This window comes from Trachinotus anak, unplaced genomic scaffold (genome assembly GCF_046630095.1).
Source record: "Trachinotus anak isolate AG129_WGS33_773 ecotype Australia unplaced genomic scaffold, CSIRO_AGI_Tana_v1 ptg000021l, whole genome shotgun sequence".
Taxonomy (NCBI): domain Eukaryota; kingdom Metazoa; phylum Chordata; class Actinopteri; order Carangiformes; family Carangidae; genus Trachinotus; species Trachinotus anak.
The window spans coordinates 20,250,053-20,270,820 of NW_027273872.1; the positions used below are offsets into that span (position 1 = coordinate 20,250,053).

Here is a 20,768-nt window from a genome sequence, read left to right on the forward strand (position 1 = left end):
ACATATTTGACATCTTTGGAAAGGCTCTCCACTACAATTTAAGATGAGCCTCTGGGGGTTCGAACATTGTTTGGTTGCAGGGCATGAGTTTGCATCAACTCACCCACTGGTGGGTCAGTGAGGTTTGATGTGCAGATTGAGGAACTTGAGAGTCACATTTTGAGGATACAATGGAAAGAGATGAATCATAAATCAATAAAAAAAAATATTGAAATAATTCAGCCAGATCACATTGTTGACAAGTTTCTCGTGACACTTAATTGAAGTAAAAAATAAGGTGATCTTGTCTGGCTTGCCCACGTTGCTGTGGGCGAATTTAAATATGGCGCCATTTGTTGGTTGAAAAAATTTAGTCTGTACAAATGCACTGACTTAAATTTAGCCTGGAGCATACCACTGGCCTTGGACACACATGGAAACACACTTTCAAACACCTATTGCCCACACCACACAGCATACAAATGGAGAATCAAGAATGCACACACACACACACACACACACACACACACACACACACTCACACACACATACACACACTCACATTGCTATTACAAACTGTCTTTGGGCATGACCTGCCATTATTAAATTTGGCTCTTTCTCTCTGTCCTTCAGGTACATGTTTATATAAATATATAAACAAGCAACACACCACGCACACAGGCCACTTTATACAACTGTGAGGACCATCTGAAAGGAGCCCCACGGCCAGGTGTGGATCTCAGCAGGCAGTAACGCTACGAATCAGTGAGCCCGTTGCATGACATCATGTCTCCTGCAGTGCCCCACGCTCCTACCCCCCCCCCCCCCACCCCCCTCCCACCCCCCCCCCCCCCCACCCCACTTCCTGTTTCTCCTGTCCTTCATCTCCCAGCAGGTGATCCCGATCTGCTTCATTTGTTTTTGCATTTTTTTTCCTTTTAACAAGGAATCACCAGAATACAGAAGGGCCCCCATGTTTTATTATTTTTCCCTCTAACCCATTCAATCTGTGGCAGTGTTGCCTCAGATATTTATTTTGCAGAGGGGCAAAGGAGCTAACCCATCTTTTCTGAGAAGTTAAACTATCAATCATGCAACATGGAAGGTCAAATTATTTTGTGTGCCTCACAAATCTTAAGTTGAAGGCTTGATTCATCAAGTGTCTTCCTCGAGGGGAGGGGGGGGGGGGGGTTGAGTAAGAGCTTTCAGTAGAAAGAAGAAGAAGAAGAAAGAAAAGAGTTTTGTTACATAATCCTGCAACACAATATTGCTTTCTGGTTCCAGTGTCTTAGTCTGTGTTTTTTTTTTGTTTGTTTTTTGTTTTTTTTTTAGGATTTCTTGTGTTTCTTTATATCGGGGTATTTATGATGTGTCCCATGGTAGCAGAGGCAGGTGGCCAGTATATTTACCTTGGCTCTCAGAGGCACTGACACACAAGAGTATACTCATGGGTTTATCATCATGTTGAGACTCAGGGGGATTATACAAAGACAGAAACAAGCAAGGTTTGTCAAGCCCAGACCCAAAGGAGAACACACACATCACACTTACTGACACACACACACACACACACACACACAGAGAAAACTGTAATCCTCCACAGAAGAGGGGCATTGAGCACGGAAGAACACACACACACGCACACACACACACACACACACACACACACACACACACACACACACAGATTTGGCAACTTGAGCTCTTTGCCACTATCTCTCTCTCCTCTTCACTCTGCTTCAATTCACCACACTTATATCAGCGGGAATTAGCTCCCTGCGTGCTGTCTTTCAGGCTGCGTAAGGTAAACAAAATGCTTTTCACTTCAAAGACAAAGTTTTACATTTTCCTTATTGATAATATTGCTCTTGACATTGAGGTTTGCCAGGCTCGGTTTTGTTCCTATGACAACAGAGCTGCATTCATCCTCTGATGTTCTCTGTGACTCCCTTGCTGTTATTTTATATTGCACAGAGAGCAGACTGGTCTATTTTTGTGGAGACCCAAATGAGTTGTTTCATAATTATGGAGGATAATTATTAAAGATTCACACACATGCACGCACTCGTTTATAATATGCTTTTCAGGACTTACATTGAAACTATTCTCTCTGTTGTATTTTTCACCTTGACCCTCACTTAACACAAATTCCAATTTTAATCCCCAAACCTAAATTGTAACCCAAAACTTGTCAAGACATCCTCTCAGGGGAGGATTTTTTTTTCACATTTCTATCCCTGTGAGGAAATTTGGTCCTCTTAACAGCAGACACATACATATCCAAAGACACACGCACACACAAACGCACACACAGCCGGTTCCCCCCTTTGTGATAACTCCTACAAAACGCCTGTCATCCTTACTCAGTCATACACAAGCAGGGAGTCAGCACAAGCCGATGGATCAATTTAGTACAGAAAAGCTGTGGCATTCTTCAAATGTAATGGGCTTTGATGTAGACGCTGAGCTGCATTACAGAACCCCGCTGAAGCCAGTGAAACCTCTTTTCATCTGCCTGCTTCCTATGCAGAGGATGTTGGCATGAAACGTGCCTCACTTCTGCAACGCTGTTTTTTTTTTTTTTTTTTCCTTCTTGTTCATAGAGGAGTGTAGCTCATGCACGCCAACACTCACTCATCCTTTTTGACTTTCTCTAATTTCTGTCCTTTTGTAGCTGCATGGGAAATGACTACTTCCTCCCAGCTTGTTTCATGTGATTCACTCTCCCTACCAGCCAGAGTCTCTCTTTTGACCCGATCTGTGACGCTAACATGATCACTGCTAGAAACGGAAAAGCCACATTCTTAGGAGATTTCTTCTTGTTTGTAAAGTATGAATCCATTTGTGCAACACTCTATTGTCCTCCCACAGCTACAGACTGTCCCCTGGTGGAAACTTTGTTTATAGCATATATTTGCAGACTTGTTTTTGTGTACAGTATTTGTTAACATTTCTGCTTGTGCTTATGCAAGGATCACACTTTGCAGTGTCTTCCTCACAGATTACAAACTGGTTGGATTGTATAATCAACAGTAACTGTTTAAATCTCAACAACTTTACACCTGAAATATACTATTTCAGACATGTTCTCCATTAAAGTACAGAACAATAAAAATATAACTTTACTATTGTAACCCCTGCCTTATCTCTGTGACTATACTATAAAAATCTTGGCAGTAAATCTAAAAATATTATCCCATTGGACATTCAATGGGAATACCCATTCTATCCATTCTAATTTTAATTTCTATCCACAAGAGCAAACCCAAGGCTTCTTTCATTCTGCTGCAGCTGCAGGACTTCAGTTCTCCCAGTAATTATAACTGTTTCCATGCCAAAGTGTCTTTCTATCAGTATGTGAGGCATGTTTCACTCCCATCACCCCTCCTCTGTACCAATTTCTCACATGCTGTGAATTGCAATAGATCCCACCCCTTCCATTTGGCTTGTAATATCACCTTAATGACCAAAAAATTGGTGGCAGAACATTCAAATCATTCAGACACAGAACAGGCACATTAAATCCAGAAAATGCAGAATTTGCTTCCATAAGCTTTATTCATAATAACATTTAAAAAGTCATCCAGGGGGCAAGCAAATAAACAATAATCAGATCAAGGTAATTTTCTGCTGTTGCCTTGGAGGTGGAGGAATGAATACAAATAAAACAAGCTAGGAACTGCGTCAGTTTCAGTGGCTTTAAATATACTACCATGGAGGTATTTGTGCAGAGAATAACAGGTATGTCTGTAGTTAACACACAGCCCACAGACCACTGACCATCAGACCACATCAGCCAACGTTTACTGCAAAGCTGCAGCACATGGCAGGAAACCATTGTGCTTTTCACAGCCTTTGCCGAGTACACAAGTGTAAGATTCGTTCTCACAAAGAATGGCTGCCAAGAACGAGTCACTGTGTTCTGTATTAGAGAAAATGTGGATTCAGTGCAAAATGTTTTAACTGTGTTAGAGGACATTTTCTGATAGTTTATTATAGTGTGACTGTGGCTAACAGACGCCTGCCAAGGTTTAAAAGGGGCAAAATACATTAGCAACATTTAAGTTGAACCTATTAAAAGGTTATAGGCAAATTTAACTCTAAGTTGACAAATTGTTCAAAAACACAGGGGTGAAATAATTGATTTGTCAAATATATGAAGCATTATAGCACACTGGTGCAGAGATAAACCACTGTTAGGCCTGCGTAGTGATCAACATACAGAGCATCGCCATTTTAGTCGATGAAAGGCTGTATCTTTAGGTAATGAAAGTGACACAAAGAAATGTGCATGATTTAAAAAACAGAGAAAGGTGAGTGAGAAACTGCAGCTGAGCATGAGAGAACACAACACACAAAATCATTTCACTGTGCAAAAATATGGTTTTCTCTAACAAGAAGTGGTACAAGGGAGTAAAATCCACCTCAGTGGCCATGGACTTGTGATCATGTATTGCTGTCATGTGTTTACCATAAAGCCTTATTCAAAAGATTCTATAAGAATTTCAATCCCTTCTTGATTTGAGTAAGCTTAAATCATGGTCTGGTAGCAGGAAACTGACCTTTATGATGCTTGCATGATGCTTTTTTTCAGTGAAATCAACAGAAATCAACAGTGCCAGTTACCGAGACATGTCACGGTAACTGGCACATTTAAGTCTCAGACTCTGGTTCTTATTCCCAGATTGCTTCAAAAACTTCAAAATCCATTACCCCATGTTAAAAGATGGTAAAAACTGTTTATTCTCCTTAAAAAAAATGTTAGTTCCCAAGTCATAGTTCAGAGATTAGCTTGTTATTCGGGGAACCAATGCTGCCCCAGTACCCATCTGTCTATCCATTAGTTTGTCCTTCAGTGGGACACTTTTGTGCATATCAAGTCTCATGATTACCCCTTTTATTCTAAGCTACATACACAATGTCACACTAAACTGTGCTGTATCTTTAAGTGTGTTTTCTGGACTAATTCTGACTGTTTAAAGTGATATGTTGGCCATGAAAAGATGGTAGTTCACTATCCACCACACAAAAGGCATGAGGATCAAAGCCTAAAGTCAGAGTCTGTGCTGTAGACAAACATGAAACACAATTACTATTCAGTTAACTATCCCTACAAAACACACAGCATAGAAATATTTATGGCACATATATCAAAGTAAAAAAAAAAAAAAAAGCTCTTTCTTTCACCCAGTTTAGCCCGTATTTGTTTGTACATTAACTACAGGTATCATTGCAGCTTTTACATTCTATGGAATGTAGCACTATATCAACCAGAATCAATGGCAAAAATCACACAGTCCGTCTTCTGTGTCATGGAGAAACTCTAAGACTTGCAGGTCTCCAGGTGAGTTGGCCCAGGCACTCAGAGGCACCATGGCTGGTGTTAGAGGGGCCAAACAGACAGGGAGACACAGTAGAGGCCAGAGGTGTGTGGCCTACACATCAGCTAATGAAGTTGACAAATGACTCTGACTTCTTCTTCAAATGACGTCTTTTCAGCGGACAGACATACATACAGTGCTGTATCCATACCTGACCATCAACACGCACAATCACAAAGGTTCATACTGTAAAACAAAGCTTATTCGCCTATTCACTGACCCCATCTCCTCATTTTCAGAATTTCACAGAAGACTTTTTCTACCAGATGATGACAAACAGCATCCAAAGATAGTTAATTCCTTAAAAAACATCCTCCACATGCTGCTGGTCCAAGAGACACTATAAATTATTATTGCAATATATACTATAATACTAAATAGGGATCTTTTAACATTACTCAGTACGTAAAATGAGCCAGTCAATTGCTATCAAGGCCAATAAATGCAACTAAAATGCAAGCAGTACAAGTGGGGCTCTCCAGCAAATGACAATCACTCAGGGGATCCAAAATGATTACCTGCAACACATGGACTTTAATCCTTTGATGTGCATAGTCCTGAAAAATTCTCTACAAATAGTGTAGTAATGTTAATGTTTATTCTCACTTCCAACTTAACTATGTTAATGCAAAGAGTCTTATTTGAACAGGCAACACATGGCAGTACAGCATACTGTACTAGCTTGGCTGATGCTGTCTTCATGTTTGTCATAATTGGAGAAACAGTGACACCTAGTGTCGATCTTCAGGAAAATTATTTAGAAAATAAACAGATTTAGTTTATCCACAAATAATAATTAACCACTTTTGATGACCTTAAATAAGAAACATCTTTGGTCAATCCCGCAGTTCCCACTGTTACAGCAAGTATTCTGAAACCTCTTGAATTCCCAGGGAAGAAAATATTGTACGAAAGATAACAAATGCAAACTCAAAGAGCATAAAATCACTATCTTTCTGCTTTCGACCAGGTGATTTGGCCTTGAGCTGTGATTTTAAAAGTCCCTCTATGATTCAGAGTAGTTAAAAACCCCAACCCTCAGACACTATGGTGTGAGTGCATTCATTGGTTTCACTCCATTTGTCTGTGTGTGCGTAATATTTGACTCTCAGCTGGCTGGAGCCACAGTACCACTGTTCTGTGGGGTCTAGCTCTGAGAGAAGTACTCAAGAACGAGGCGGAGGTGTCCCAGGCGGTCATTGAGTGAGGTCAGGGACAGGACAGTGGTCTGATAGGCAGGGTCCAGCTGGAGGACAGACAGCAGCCACCAACACCAGGCTGGGCCGTTGGACGAGGCCTATAAGACAATTCAAAAGGATTAGAACAGAAAAATATAACCTTGTTTACCATGAAAATGCCTTCAGTAACATACAAGCCAGTTAGTCCTTTCAGCAGAAATCACCTGACATTAATGTTTTCAATTTCTAAGCTGTGTTTTTCTCAACTTCCAACTAGCCAAAGATTTCCAATTAGTTCACTGAAAGTTTGTGGCTTGTACAGATCCTATCTCTATGAACATAATGTCTGTTTTTATTACTTTCTAAATTAATGGTACTACTGTGCCATGATGGAGCTCTGAGCGCAGTTTGATTGGAAATGTCTGCACTAAGTGAACTTTGACAAAAAATAAAAGAACACATTATCATCTGTGTAAAGAAGTCTGAAAAACAAGTCTGAAATCTCTGCAAATTCATTTTCATTCCATACTGAAATGAATAAAACCATGGCTACCTGGAGCACAGGTAAAACTCAACTATGAATTAAAAAAACAAAAAAAAACAATGGTTGGCTTTGGTTTGCAGTAATGGTTTGAACAGAATGGATTAAAACATCCCAATTAGCCTGAATGACTCTGATGACTGTGGAAAACTTCAAGTTAAAAAACACCTACAAAGGCCTATCTAAATAATAGTAATAATAATAATAATTGTTATTATTAATGTTACTATAGTCAGTAAGGAAACATCATTTCAGCAATGGACAACAAAACACTATAATGGACATGGGATGTTACAGAGGTGAAAGGTTACAGCTACTGTTACAATTAGGTTAAGGAGCCAACCTGAATGTTTTCCTCCTTCTCCGGCATGGTGCCATACTGTCTGTTGATCTGCTCACGAATACGGCTGCCCAGGCGCTGGTACCAGTCCTGAGCCTGCTGGTACACACTGTCATGGAGGTGCTGCAAAAGCTCCAACTCGCTTCCATCAACCTGGGACAGAGAGGACGCAAAGACAGGACAGAGAGAGCGAGAGCGAGGGGGAGAGAGAAGAGGTTCAGTGATCAAGTGCTCTAGCAGTAACATTTTCAGTGTGTCTCTTCTTAAAGTGTTTTTATAGTTTGTGATTTGAAGATGCTGACCTTGAGATCCTCCAGGTACTCTATATCAGCGGTGTGATAGCCGTCTCTCTGACCTCTCTTTAACACCCTGAATCTGCTGCCACCCACAGTGTCCACATAGGACCGTCCATCAGGCAGCAGCTCCAGGCCGAGGATCTCCAGCATACAGCCATAGTCTGCAAACCTACGGCACATGAGACAAAAGCGTGAATCCCATGTTTGTACGACTAAAAACCTATGTGAATGTCATATTTGTGACATTACTCAAAAAATGGGCACTGTGATGTAAAGAATTATTTACTTTTAATATTTTGTAATGTTATAGTATAATAAGAATTTTGGTATTTGCCTTCCTGTGATTTATCAAAGGTGGGGAAAGCTCTGCTTGAAAATCGAACTGCAACACTACACATAGTGAGTTAGGCAGGGCTACAACCTCCCATTTATGTCAGGCCATTGCCATTTATGTAACAGTGAGAGACAGACCTAATCTCAAAAGTTTTATTGACATATTTAAGTGTATAAAAGGGGGTACACTGTGATGTTGTAAATCCCTTCAACAGGAGCTTTATAAAATTACATAATCAATATAATGATGTGCAGAAATGAAATGTTTAAATTCAACATTATAAGTTGTAATTTAATTTTACACCAGCAGTTCTACTGTGAAATTAATACCAAGGCAACACACAGTGGGGCTAGCAACAAATGTCTGGTGGAGGATGAAGATACACAGCAGATCTTGTGGCAGATTGGTGACCATGCTGCTATTTTCCACCCCCTCAGGGTCACATACTGTATGACTGATTTAAGCTTTGCCCACTGTGCTGCCTGCTGTACCACTGACAATCATCAGACTCCACATAGCCTGCTGTGTGCTTCACAGTTAGAGAAATGTCAAACATGATCTCTCCATGTCCAGAGAGTCTGGTCAAAATAACTGTAAACACCTGTGTAAATGCACAGGGACTTTATCTAACTTCATATCGGGTTCAATTTTTAGGTGACTCAATTTAGCAGATCATTATCTACCCAAATCCACAAATTTCAAATAAGTGACTTGCTCTGGATAATTGAACAAAACATATACGTTAGAGAGAAATATGAAGGGTGTGTTGCATACCCTTTGCCGTGCTCATAGCTGCACATGCCAAATTTCTTGGTGCCAGTCTCCATGCAGCGACGCATCATCAGCCGATATCGAGGCTCAAAGATGTGCAGGGGGCAGGGAACTCCAGGGTAGGCCACCGTGCAAACAAATATAGGGATGTCCTTAGTAAGACTGCAAAGGAAGCGACAGAGGAGAAATCAGTGAGAGAGTCTGGAGGATTGCTGCAATAAATCCTGGAGTGCACAGTAGATTGTATTATGTTCAACTGAGAGGTGCCTACTTGGACAGTTCAGCCATCTCAGCATCATGGACCTGTTTCCTCTCAGCCAATTGTGAGGGAAAAAGGTGGGTCATGATGTCCTGAAGCAGAACTGTGGGGTTGTACTTCCTGTTTTTGAAGTACTAGGAAGAGAAGAGTGAGAGCAGGTTATCAGCAACCATTTACAATAAGATAATACTCAAACAACCCACTGTATTCCAACAATAAAACTACAATTACCACCTCACGGTTGTACGGCTCTGCCAACCAGCCCGGGATTAATTAGTGTGTGAATTCTTGAGGTATTGCCAACAGGGTGATTTGAGTCGTCACAATGACCTTGATCTTTAACCTTTGTCAACCAAAATCTAATCACTTCATCTTTGAGTCCACAGGAACACTTGAAACCAAATTTGAGATTCCTTCAAAGCATTACAGAGATATCATATCAAGAATGGGAGGGACTGAACAACGGACCCAATAGTGATACTAAAACACAATCATACAAATTTGTAGTTAACACTTTGGTGCATTTTTGGATATAAACATATAGAGAGAAATCTATATCAAAAATATAGATTTTTTAATATAGTGTTTTATTTAAATGTGGTCTCAATGTGTGTGCATGGAGATAAATGCATACAAAATAGTGTTATTTATCTATAGATACGATCATTTATCAGAGGTAAACTATAGGAGTGAGGAACCAGGAAGTTCTCTTGTCATGTTAATGTGAATATGTTAGGAGATGAAAGGTGTATGAAGTGTTATCAGTTATGAATAGTTAATAATCATTTTTACCAAACTGTCACAAAGTTAAAACAGAGAAATGAGATCAATCTGACCCTGACTGAGCTAAATTTGGTTCCTGAAGACCACAACCTGGTGGCAACAACAAAGCTTCAATAATTAATCAGCTTTTAAAGTGGAGATGTTCACAAGTTAAAAACAGGGCATTTTTCCATTCAGTTGAAAACAGAAATATGAGAGTCACTGCAGGTGGTTACCTCTTGCAACGGCTGTTTGCAGAGTGGACAGCGGAGGTTGTGGTCTAGACTCCGCTCTATGCAGTTTTTACAAAAGGTGTGACCACAGGGAGTTGTGACTGGTTCAAAAAACAACCTTCAGAGAACAGAGAAAGACATAAGCTTTAGTTAAAACAGCCTATCAGAGGAAGGATATTCATGCTAGTTGTACTGGATATGTGTGTGTAGAGTGGGGATTATTTGTGTACATCAACCAGAGAGAGAGAGGGGAGAGTGAGAACAGACAGCCTGATCTACAGCTCCACAGAAGACGAGGTGCAGACAGCAATGCATTATTGAGTGGATCGAGTACTCCAGGACACTGACCTAATGCAGAGAGGGCACTCAAAGTCCGACACAGTGAGAACACCCAGAGATTTCCCTCTGCAGTGAATACTTTCACCTGAAAGAGAGAGAGAACACAAAACAGTTCATTTCAAGCTTTATTATGAATTAAGGAAGTAGAAGAAGAAGAAGAAGAAGAAGAAGAAGAAGAAGAAGAAGTGGCAATTATTATACAATTTCAAACCATCTATTGAGTGTTGTGGTAAAGCTGTTTGTTGTGACAATGACAGATGATAAGGACGGTGATGATGAAGATGACAGTCAACTCATAAGAAGTGTTTGTATTGGGTGTGTCAGCGTACCCCTGCCATGCCCTTCCTCTTTCCTCATCATCATCTCCTCGTCCTCTTCAGCAGCAGGGAGGAAGGAAACAGCTTGGCAGAGGCTGAGGCAGCACTCAGTACCCGTGTCATGTCTCACCTTGGAGCCCAAAAGAAACCCAGTCGGATCAGGTATAGTTACATTCAAACACCTCCAAAGCTAAGCAGTAAAGTGTGCTCTCTTCAACAGCTTACCTGGTGTGCATCTCTCCTCCCTTTACCCTCTTCCTTGTCTCCAGGTGGATGTTTGAGGCCCTCAGGGTGTGTTGGCCCCTGCGAGCCGCTGAGGCTGGTAATAGGGCAGGGCTCTTTCAAGTACTCTGACACCACCTGCAGCATGCAAGACACCTCCTCTGGCACTGCCATGCCCTCTGCCTCCAGGATCTGCCATTGGAATCCATTTCACAACACAAACGAGTCACATAAAGGTGTGAAGATAAACGTGTACCAGTGCTGTAGAATAAGATTAACTTAAAAAAGGTGATAAAAAATCAGTCTGGTGAATGGAAATGCATTTAAAAATTTAACGTGCCTGTAAACATTAGATTGCTGTTGTAATTCCAAAATGCTGCATGTAACATGCATGCAAACTATTTTATATTTTTTATGATGTTTTTATTGCTTGAATGACACAATCGTGGTAGTTTTAAAAAACGGTATCAATACTTCTACAAGCACCACCACTACCAATACTACTACAAATTACAATAGTGTTAATAACAACAAGATAATAAAATATAAGACAGAAGAATAAATTCACACTACAAAAATCAAACACAACCTAAAACTAGACTGAAATAAAAACAAACTTAAAAGCAAAGTCCAAAGAAGAGGACAATCTATACTTATAATAACCATAGACTGCACCCACACATACTGAAACAGTCTTTAATCAGAGCAGACGACCATGCATGGTAAGTCTGGCTTCTGGCTCAGGTGCGATGTTCTTTAAAAACCACTTGTATACAAACATTATCTGACATTATCTGTGTACATGCACATGAACCTCCCCTCCGATGAACGGTCGGTGATGTAAACAAACCTTCTTGATCTGGCTCTTTGCAGGAACAAAGTCAGACTGAAGTTTTAGGCAATGGTGGAACTGGATGAGGGCTTCCGTCTGCTGACCCATTTCCAGCAGTACATTCCCTTTACGAAAGAAGCCCTGCACAAACACAACAGCACAATCAGCTCATCACTGCCTGTAAAAGTGAATGACACATGTAAAGCATCTTATTGCGGAGAAATTCTATAACGAAACCCCATCAAGACGTTCATACAAATAATCTTGCAGTATGATGATATTTATTTGATTCTTGCCTCCTTTTGTCATTATTATAATGTATCTAATGTAATGTGAAATTTACAATTGAAATCTCTGGAAATAAAAGCAAACAATATAAATTATTATATACAGTAGGCGTTTCGGCATTAGCAGTAGGGCACCCACTGGCACAACGTGATTAAATGACATTATGACATAAGTAGCTCTTTTGTATAACTTTATGAATGACATCACATCAATAAAATCAGATGCAATCTCTGTAAAAGGGGTCAGCTTTGCACATTACGTTAAAATATAACAAGATAAATAAAGAAGGCAGGGCATTTTATTCTGTGGTTATATGTGTGCTGTTACATGCATGTTACAAAACCAACCCACGAAATACATCTGAAGTTAAAGGTGAACTGGAGTAAAATGAAAGCTTTAAATTTGGTATCGTTCATGGAAGTACAACAGACTTGTTGATGCTGCGTAGAAAAAAAAAAAGCTTTGGCCAAAACTGTCCTGTCTCTTACCTCAGTCCAGTTGGGACGAAGGCAGCAGAGGTAGTCGAGGTCTGTCAGAGCGTCAGAGAAACGCAACAGGCCCCAGTTAGCTTCAGCTCTGTACGCCTTCAGACTCTGATCGTCTGGAACTGAGGATGCATGAAACAGGAAGAAGGGTAAGAAAGGGAGAAAGAGACAAAACGAAACTCGTGCAGCATTGTACAACATTTGAAGAGGCAAGGCCTTAATGCTTAGACTCACCTTAACACACCTCTTTCACGCAAACAACAAACATGCAATGACAGGTAACGTATGAAGTGACGCTGTCCTTGCAACGAGACATAAATCCACTTGTAAACCACAGACCTGATGCACTGGGTTGTTATTGGCACTGATACTGATCTTAAACAGGTCATGCATTGGCAAGACATGACTGATCCCCATCAAATACTCCTTCTGAGTCACTGCTATTAGAAATCTCATTTTCCTAAGCCTTATAGAACAATATAATTAATATATAATTACAGATCCGAGATTGGTACAAAATACTGGTAAATAAGGAGTGTAGATCCTGGAACTGGTATCATAAGAGAATAACAATAGGACCGGTCTATCTGTACCCAAAACAGAATTTGCATGTGTTGATGATGCATCAGGTTTGATTTGTAAACAGGAGAGGACAAACTCCCAAAGTTAGCACTGTGAATTGTGTACATACTTTTACATAAATGTTGTACACGCACAATCACTTCCCATTTCAGTACTGGTGACATACAAGATGTAACTTTTTATGTTTCAGCCCACTGCTCGAAACAGAAAGTGAAATTCAAAAAGCATGTATAAACTTTTTCTGTTGATATTGAAGTTTATGTCTCAAGTAAATGAAATGCTTCAATTAATATGTGTGTGAATGTATTCAAGGCTCAAAGAGTGACTGCTACCTAAAGCCGTTGCTCTAGTCAAGTCATGTTCATTTACTATATACCAAGGCTTTAATTACACAGTCTAAGGGCTTGACAATGGCCACATTATGAAATCTTTAAAGGAAAATGACCAGGCTCAACCTTAAACCTCCAATGACAACTTTAAAATTGCTGCACACAAATCTTCCTGGACAATCATTACACAAGGTTTGAGAGTGCTGGAGGATGGTAAGCAGCAGTGTTTAATTGGATTGGCAGAGATGGAAAACATGTAGGTTAACTCAACGGTACGTTGATTCACTGAGGCACAAACACTCCTACGATCCCCAGGACGCCTACTGACGAGATAAACTCATCTAGGGCAGAATTTGTCCCTTTTGCTTTCTCGCTGCTGCATGGAGAAAATAAGGTCAGTTACACCAGCAAAAGGCAAGTGCAGTAGATAAGTGACTGCACAGATTAGGTGGCAGAAAAGTTATGTTTGCAAGGTTATTTTATGAATCTAAGGTATTCTCTAAGCTCTGAAAATATCGCGTCTTTTATGTGCATGGGTTTCTGACTGCAAAAGTGTACAGAAAGCCTGTTCTAGAAACAGAAATGGTCTCGGCCTGTGTCCAATATTTTCCCCAGACAACAGCTGTTGCAGCTGCTGTTACTGCTTCTTATACTGTGTGTGACTAAGGCAGAAGCAAAAATGCTTTACCAAACTCGTGCATGTTAACTTTCCCATTTCATGTTTCTTATTCCGCACAAAGACATTAGTGTTTGTTGTTTTGCCTAAATGGTCCAATGTGCACACAGAGGAAAACAAGACAAGACAAGATAACTGACCCAGTTATGCATTCAGGTCATCAATAGCAGATACAATAAATCCTTGAGACACCATGTTTCCTCCATTATGTCATTAGATCTGTATCTCACTACTGTGCATAGATCCCCTGTTCTCTGTTCAAGGGACGCACTATCTGTCACCATCACTGGAAATCAGCCAAGATTGTGTGCAGAGCGCAAAAGTGGAACCACAAACTTTTCTGTCTTCTTGTTTCACTGCAATGTGCTCTTAAGCAAATATGTCAATTGTCAATACAAGTTGCCCTGTGGGAATCCTTTCAGCAGTGAAGCCTAGGTACACATCTGACAAACTTCTGTGCAGTGCCTGCAGCTGTAATGGTGCCTTGCATGCGTCCCTTACCTAAGTCTAGCCCCTCATTCGTGATGCGTAAAGCTTCCGAGAACTCGTTGGCTTTGAGCTTCTCCTGAATATGGCACGTCATTCTGGTCTCGTCGGGGCAGCACTTTTCAACGACACCGATGAGCAAAACGTTGTTCTTCATGCCTTTCACCTCTCTTTGTTTTAACCTCACTTTGCAAGCGGGGCATTTGGACGGGAGGTGGCTGCCGACGCACCTCCGGCAAAACGTGTGGCCGCACGACATGGTCACCGGCTCGCACATCAGGAAGAGACAGAGCGGACACTCCAGCAGATCCATGGCTGGGTGGCTTATGTCACCACAACGATGTCCTGCGGGAAGAAAGGCTGCTTTTTTCGTCGAGGCAATGTAGACGGAGAAGCTTCTCTGTGAAGTAGTAGTGCATGGACCATTTAAATAACGCACCAGCAGCCAGCGATACAGTGAATGCGTCCCGTCTTATATCACGTCTACTCGGACCCGACCGGTTTATGTCCAACTAGGCTAATGCTAATTTCACCTCTCATACGCTCACCTCAAAGATTTCCTTTTCGTTTAAATGTGACATTATCCATTTTCGGCCCTAACTTAGTCTTTGGTTTGGGACACGTAACATCTTCCCTTTTCAAGCAGGTTGAATGTGAAAAAAAAAAAAGTCAGCTTCCAGTGCAATGCGCCGCTCCAAACTCCATAAACGCCCCACGAAACAAAACAGAGTATTTACACATTAATATGCTTTCTTTTTAGTAGCCCGTGTCCGCTTTTAACCCCTGTAACGACGTCTGGACAGCTCCACAAGCTGGGTTACAGTCTAACACCATTACATTACATAAATAAAGACCACGTGACGCAGCAACGCGCAATCCCATTGGACGAGAGGATGGCTTTCCGCCCTGTTGTGAAACCCAAGGATGGCGAGTTTCATAACACAATTCCTGCGACAAAACTTGTTCGTTTTCTATTGGGTTTAATTATAGGTCCGGGGAGTAAAGGTGCTGAAGGCCACGCTGATGACAATTCAGCTCAAGAGCGCATTAGATAGAAATTACCCCGTCACAGAGTAGGGAACCCCAGCAGAAGATAATAATAAAGGCCAGGGGGCGGGGTGGCAGGACTATGACATAAACTCAGTCATGTTCTTTTTAGTTACATACCCTGAAAAAACAGCCATGTGTATGTGCACATAATGTGATGCAAAAAAGGGGCTGACAAGGTCCTACGGACGTGCAAACATCACAGGGAGGCTGAAACTAATGAAACCAATTATTGTTCATGAAAAAAACATATTTTCTGGTTTTAGGCATGGCTGGACAATGCTGCAGAGCAGAGCAGTTTTATAACAAAACCTCTGTACCTGTTATACAAGTCAGTGCACCTCATGAGGAACCTTTCTCATGGAAACAATTAAGGGTCAATGAAATGAGGCTGGAATTTGCAGCTGGCAAAACAGACATCAGTGTAAAATACATGCTTTATATAGCATGTGCATGAATACATAAAATAACTATTAAGTAACAAATTTGCTTTACATAGTTTTGGGGGAAAAATGGGGGAACCTCTCTATTATACAAGAACTAGGCCAAGACACATTTTATTTTACTGGATTAATGTGCACAAACCTAAGTGAAACTATCTAGTGTCACAGAAGTAGACCTTTTACAATTAAATAATCAGATTTAACCCCTTAAAATCAGGTTCTGTGCTGCAGTAAAAGATAAGGATGCTTCTTCTGAGATGCATGTGTGGTTAAGTTTTAATAATCAAACAAGCGAACCCGCAGAAACTTAACGCACCACTGGTAAAAGAGTTGCATTTCTTTCTCACAATCCTGTAGACATAACCTTCTGGAAGAAACTGTTACATGTGTAAGGCAGCACAACACTGGTTATATTGTCAAGTACTTTAAAAACCTATGGTGAAAGGGCTTTAGGAAAGGAGGGAGGGAGGGAGGAGTGACCATGTAAATAGAGTCTATACATACATTTTGCTGACCACTCACTGGTTTAGACACTGTGCAAATCACAGTGACAGGACTTAAATGCTTTGCAAATGTGAGGGTCAATGCATATACTGGATCATTCAGAGAATTCTGAGTAATTTGACACCATTTCCCCACAACTTGAAAAATTTCAACAAATACCGTTGTGATTGTGACAGCATTGTACTCCTACTGCAACTGGATTAAAAACAAAATGTTTTTATTGCAAAAACTGAAAGCTGGCATTCCAATGGATCTGTGTAATATTTAAATTCTTTGAATATCTTAACAGGAAGTGGTAATAATATCTACATGATAGCTTTGAAATAAAACACCATTCCAGATTTCAGGCCCACTGAAAGCACAGCAAACTTCTCCATACTTACACCAAGTACAGCATACAAAAAAACAAACACAGTTTAGATTTACAAAAAAAGAAACACAACTACTCAACATAAAACTTAAGCAATTTCATCAATAATACTGCACATAGCAGCATCCTTGTCCCATATTTTGTCTCTCTTTGAAGTCGGGACGCTCTTGTCCTGTTGACCCACTGCCATACAGCTGGCACCAGCTTCTTCTACATCCATGGGTTCACTTTTCAGCCTGGGGGCCTGCCCAGAGGAACAACCAATACTAGCTGCTGCAGATACACTCCTTGTCCCATCACTACCTCCATCCGGACCCTCCATCTGTGGTAAGTCATCAGGTAGCGAGGCAAGGCACCCCTGAATCATCTCCACCACCCTCTCCAGATGTTTCTGGAACCTCTCAGCTGTCTCTAGCCTCTGTCTCTTCTGCACCTCCATCATCACCCTCAGTGTCTCCCTGGCTTGATGTGGCCTGTACTCATTTATCAAGTGGTGCATGTGAACAAACAGAAGCTTTAAATCCTCCAGCTTCTCCTCACGCTTTATACTGCCAGGGCTCTTGATAAGAATGTCCAGCAGGTCCAGAAAATTAACGAGAATGGACATGTTGAGCTTCTTGAGCTCCCGTTTGTGATCAAACTGCATCGGATGGAGCCTCTCAATGCCTTGGCTCTCCAGAGGCCGAATGATGAGGTCGTCACACTGGAACTGGTTGCCAAACATCATGTAGCTGTCTCTGATGGGCGGAGGTGGCTTGGGAGCCAGACCCTTACGGATGTTTTCATCTGTGTACTCTTTGATGTACTGCATAGGTGGAGGAGGCAGGGCACTAACCTGCTGTGGTTCACCCATGATGTTAACCTGTAACAGTGACAAAAATTTTAATCAGTCTGTTTTCTATACCAAAAACAACAAAACAAGCTCTTCCTTTAATAAATGAGCAATAAGTCACACTTTGTACACCAGCATGATGTTTGCATTTTGTACAATTCTACCTGATCAGAAGTCTTCATTACAAAGAATTGCCACATTCATAGTACTGAAAACATGTAATAACGCAGACATGTGTAAGTATGGTTAGCTGTAACTGTTGTGGTAAGTACAGGGGTTTTATCTAAGTTCATGTACTCCTGGGTATTTCAATTTATAGTGAAGCCTTGTGTTTCAAGCCTCTTCCACGATTCGTATGAAAAGATACTGACGTGCAAAAATCACGTGTAACTACAACCGTCAAAACAACATAATGCGATAAAAAGCTAAATATTTATCACTTAAACCACGTGAACTAAAATCATTAAGGTGCACAATTGTATCTCAACAACTGTTTCTCAAGTTGCATGCTAGTAATGTTACCTTAAAACTGTAGCCTGTTTTAATGCTACAGCACTTTCCACCCCTGTAATAAATTGTAATGTGGCTCTATTTGTGTGTTTATTGAGGATGGAGGCAACATATGGCTGCTTCCCCGCACAAATAAAGTATGGTAAGGTCAAAGTTACCCTGCAAGTCCTCTGTGGGGGTGAATGCTAACATAACAAGCGAGCGACGCTAGTTATGTTAGCGGCTTCCCGCAAGAACAATCGATGGCCAGATTCTATCATTTGCTACCGTCCAAAACCCTTTATTTACACTCCTAAATGTGTTTGTTCTGTGTACAACCAGACGCACCAGACCCAGACACTTGAGGAGTTTTGAAGGCAAACACAGACTTAGCCAACTAGCTAATACTAACCTATCAATACCGCTACCGGGCTAGCGATATCGATGCTAACGTCTGCTAGCGAGTTCCGTCGTTAAATCAAATTTGAAACTAACAAATGGAAAATAAAAAGGCAGTGGTGATAGTTCTACATACCTCTTAAACGGCTCCCCTGTTGGTGAATGTAGATAAAAGATATGAAATGTAACAGAGGTATATAGGCTAGCGGGACAATTAGCTCTTCACAAGCTTCGCCACTTCCACTCACTGACATGAACGTTCGTTCCTGTCCTTATTCCATTGGCTGACCTGTACTCGGGACGAACAAACTAAACGCTGATTGGTCGTAATTTGTTTGTGTCATTTGAGCAAAATAGTTTGATTCCAAATAAGAGGTATACAAATATTAGATAAGTAAAGGATGATCTCATAATGAAAGAACTAAAAAATGTATTAGTTGCCAAGAAAAGACATCCTTTAAGATGGATATTTGAAGACAGGTACAAATATATCATATTTATATTTAATAAACCACACCTGGTAAAGCTTTAAACTTTTCACCAAACTAAATGAAGGCTTTACACATTTTTATAGTTTGCTGAAGTTAGTTATACTTCATTCTTTGTTGGATCTTTCTTGGGAGTAGTTTTCTTTTTACAAACATCATAATTCTCATCACTTGCTTGTATTTGGTCTTTTCTGCCTTGTATTTATCTTTCTCATCTTTCTGTCTTTTTCATGTTTGCATATTTATGCATTGCTCTCTCTCTCGTTCTCTCTCTCTCTCTCTCTCTGACATACACACGATCACACACACACGGTCACACACATAGGCTAGGCACTTACACTTGCCCTATACACGTATACCACTGCAATCTCTTTTGCAGTCTTTTTTAAATGCAGGCACTTGACAAAATTTCTTAATATTTTCCAACCCACAGCTGACAGACTCCTTCATAAATGGTCTCAATTTATTTTTATTTTTGTTTTGGTTTATTTTGAAAGTTTATCAAAAATTTGAATTTGATACTAGTTTTATCACAGAACTCAATTAGAAATTCAATATGCAAGATAAAACATTTGCATAGTTCAAAATATAGAACTTTGCAAAATAATAAGAAATATTAAATAGAAATATTTTTAACACTACTAAGCATGTCTTTTTCCCTCAACCCTGATTTTGGGGCATTGTACCCATTTTTGGTTTCTTTTGACACAAACGCGTTAACATGAGTGAAAATCCACCTGAGCTATGGGTGGGATCCCAGCCTCATTCAGAACTTTATGAATAAATTGTTGGAACAATTTTCCTGATGGTGGTGCTATAGCATCCATTAAACCTCTCTTGCCTTGAGAGGATGAATTGTTTCAGTTCTGAACAATTTCAAATGTTTATTTTTATTTACTTTTTTCCCCAAATTTTTAAAATCACCTTTTCCACCTCCATGTGTACTGAAGCCCAATACTATTGTTACTTGAAGTTATAATCACTAATCAAAGAAACAATACATCACATCATAAAAGCATATAGGCAAAAAAATTTTAAATGATAAATTTTCATTACGGCAGAAATGTCCCTGCACTGGCTGATTCCTCAGTTTAGATACATACAACAAACATGTCGTAGATTAAGCAAAATTATTCTCAAGTGTGTTAATAGTGTTAAAAGGATTGATTTTATAGTGAAATTTGGTTTAATGCTATCCATTTTTGTTAAATGAACACCCTCGTTCAATGTTTAAATTATTACTAAAATTTTCATAATCATACACAGGATGCAGTCTTTACTGTCAAGGTGCATAATTTGGTTGAAAATGTTCAAACCTAGAAAGATGGAATAATCACCTACTACTGCTCACTCCATACCCTGACTTATTGCAACATTGTCAGTGAAAGTACATGTGAGCACATGTATAGTGTGTGTGCATATGAATGTGTGCATGCATCAGTGTTTGTTTGCTTGCACAACCCATTTTTTGCCGTAAGGATGTGGTTTACTGAATGCACCAACTCTGTGCCGGAAGCTCTACTGCTTCTATCAAGTCAAGCAATCCCCTGCTTTTTTTTTTTTTTT

At 40.3% G+C, this 20,768-nt stretch overlaps 2 protein-coding genes across 2 annotated transcripts; both read right to left on the reverse strand.

The window, feature by feature from the left end:
- Positions 1 to 4,537: 4,537 nt before the first annotated feature.
- On the reverse strand, positions 4,538 to 15,437 carry lonrf4 (LON peptidase N-terminal domain and ring finger 4). The gene is made up of 12 exons (XM_071457529.1): positions 14,646 to 15,437; positions 12,561 to 12,679; positions 11,803 to 11,925; positions 10,956 to 11,144; positions 10,743 to 10,860; positions 10,423 to 10,498; positions 10,078 to 10,192; positions 9,092 to 9,213; positions 8,824 to 8,982; positions 7,722 to 7,884; positions 7,423 to 7,572; positions 4,538 to 6,657 (listed from the first exon to the last, which is right to left on the reverse strand). The coding sequence occupies exons 1-12, from the start codon at positions 14,941 to 14,943 to the stop codon at positions 6,508 to 6,510; spliced, it is 1,782 nt and encodes a 593-aa protein (XP_071313630.1). The 5' UTR covers positions 14,944 to 15,437; the 3' UTR covers positions 4,538 to 6,507.
- A 1,387-nt stretch (positions 15,438 to 16,824) lies between these two features.
- Positions 16,825 to 18,986, reverse strand: med7 (mediator complex subunit 7). The gene is made up of 2 exons (XM_071457530.1): positions 18,851 to 18,986; positions 16,825 to 17,856 (listed from the first exon to the last, which is right to left on the reverse strand). The coding sequence occupies exon 2, from the start codon at positions 17,845 to 17,847 to the stop codon at positions 17,083 to 17,085; it is 765 nt and encodes a 254-aa protein (XP_071313631.1). The 5' UTR covers positions 17,848 to 17,856; positions 18,851 to 18,986; the 3' UTR covers positions 16,825 to 17,082.
- Positions 18,987 to 20,768: the final 1,782 nt, after the last annotated feature.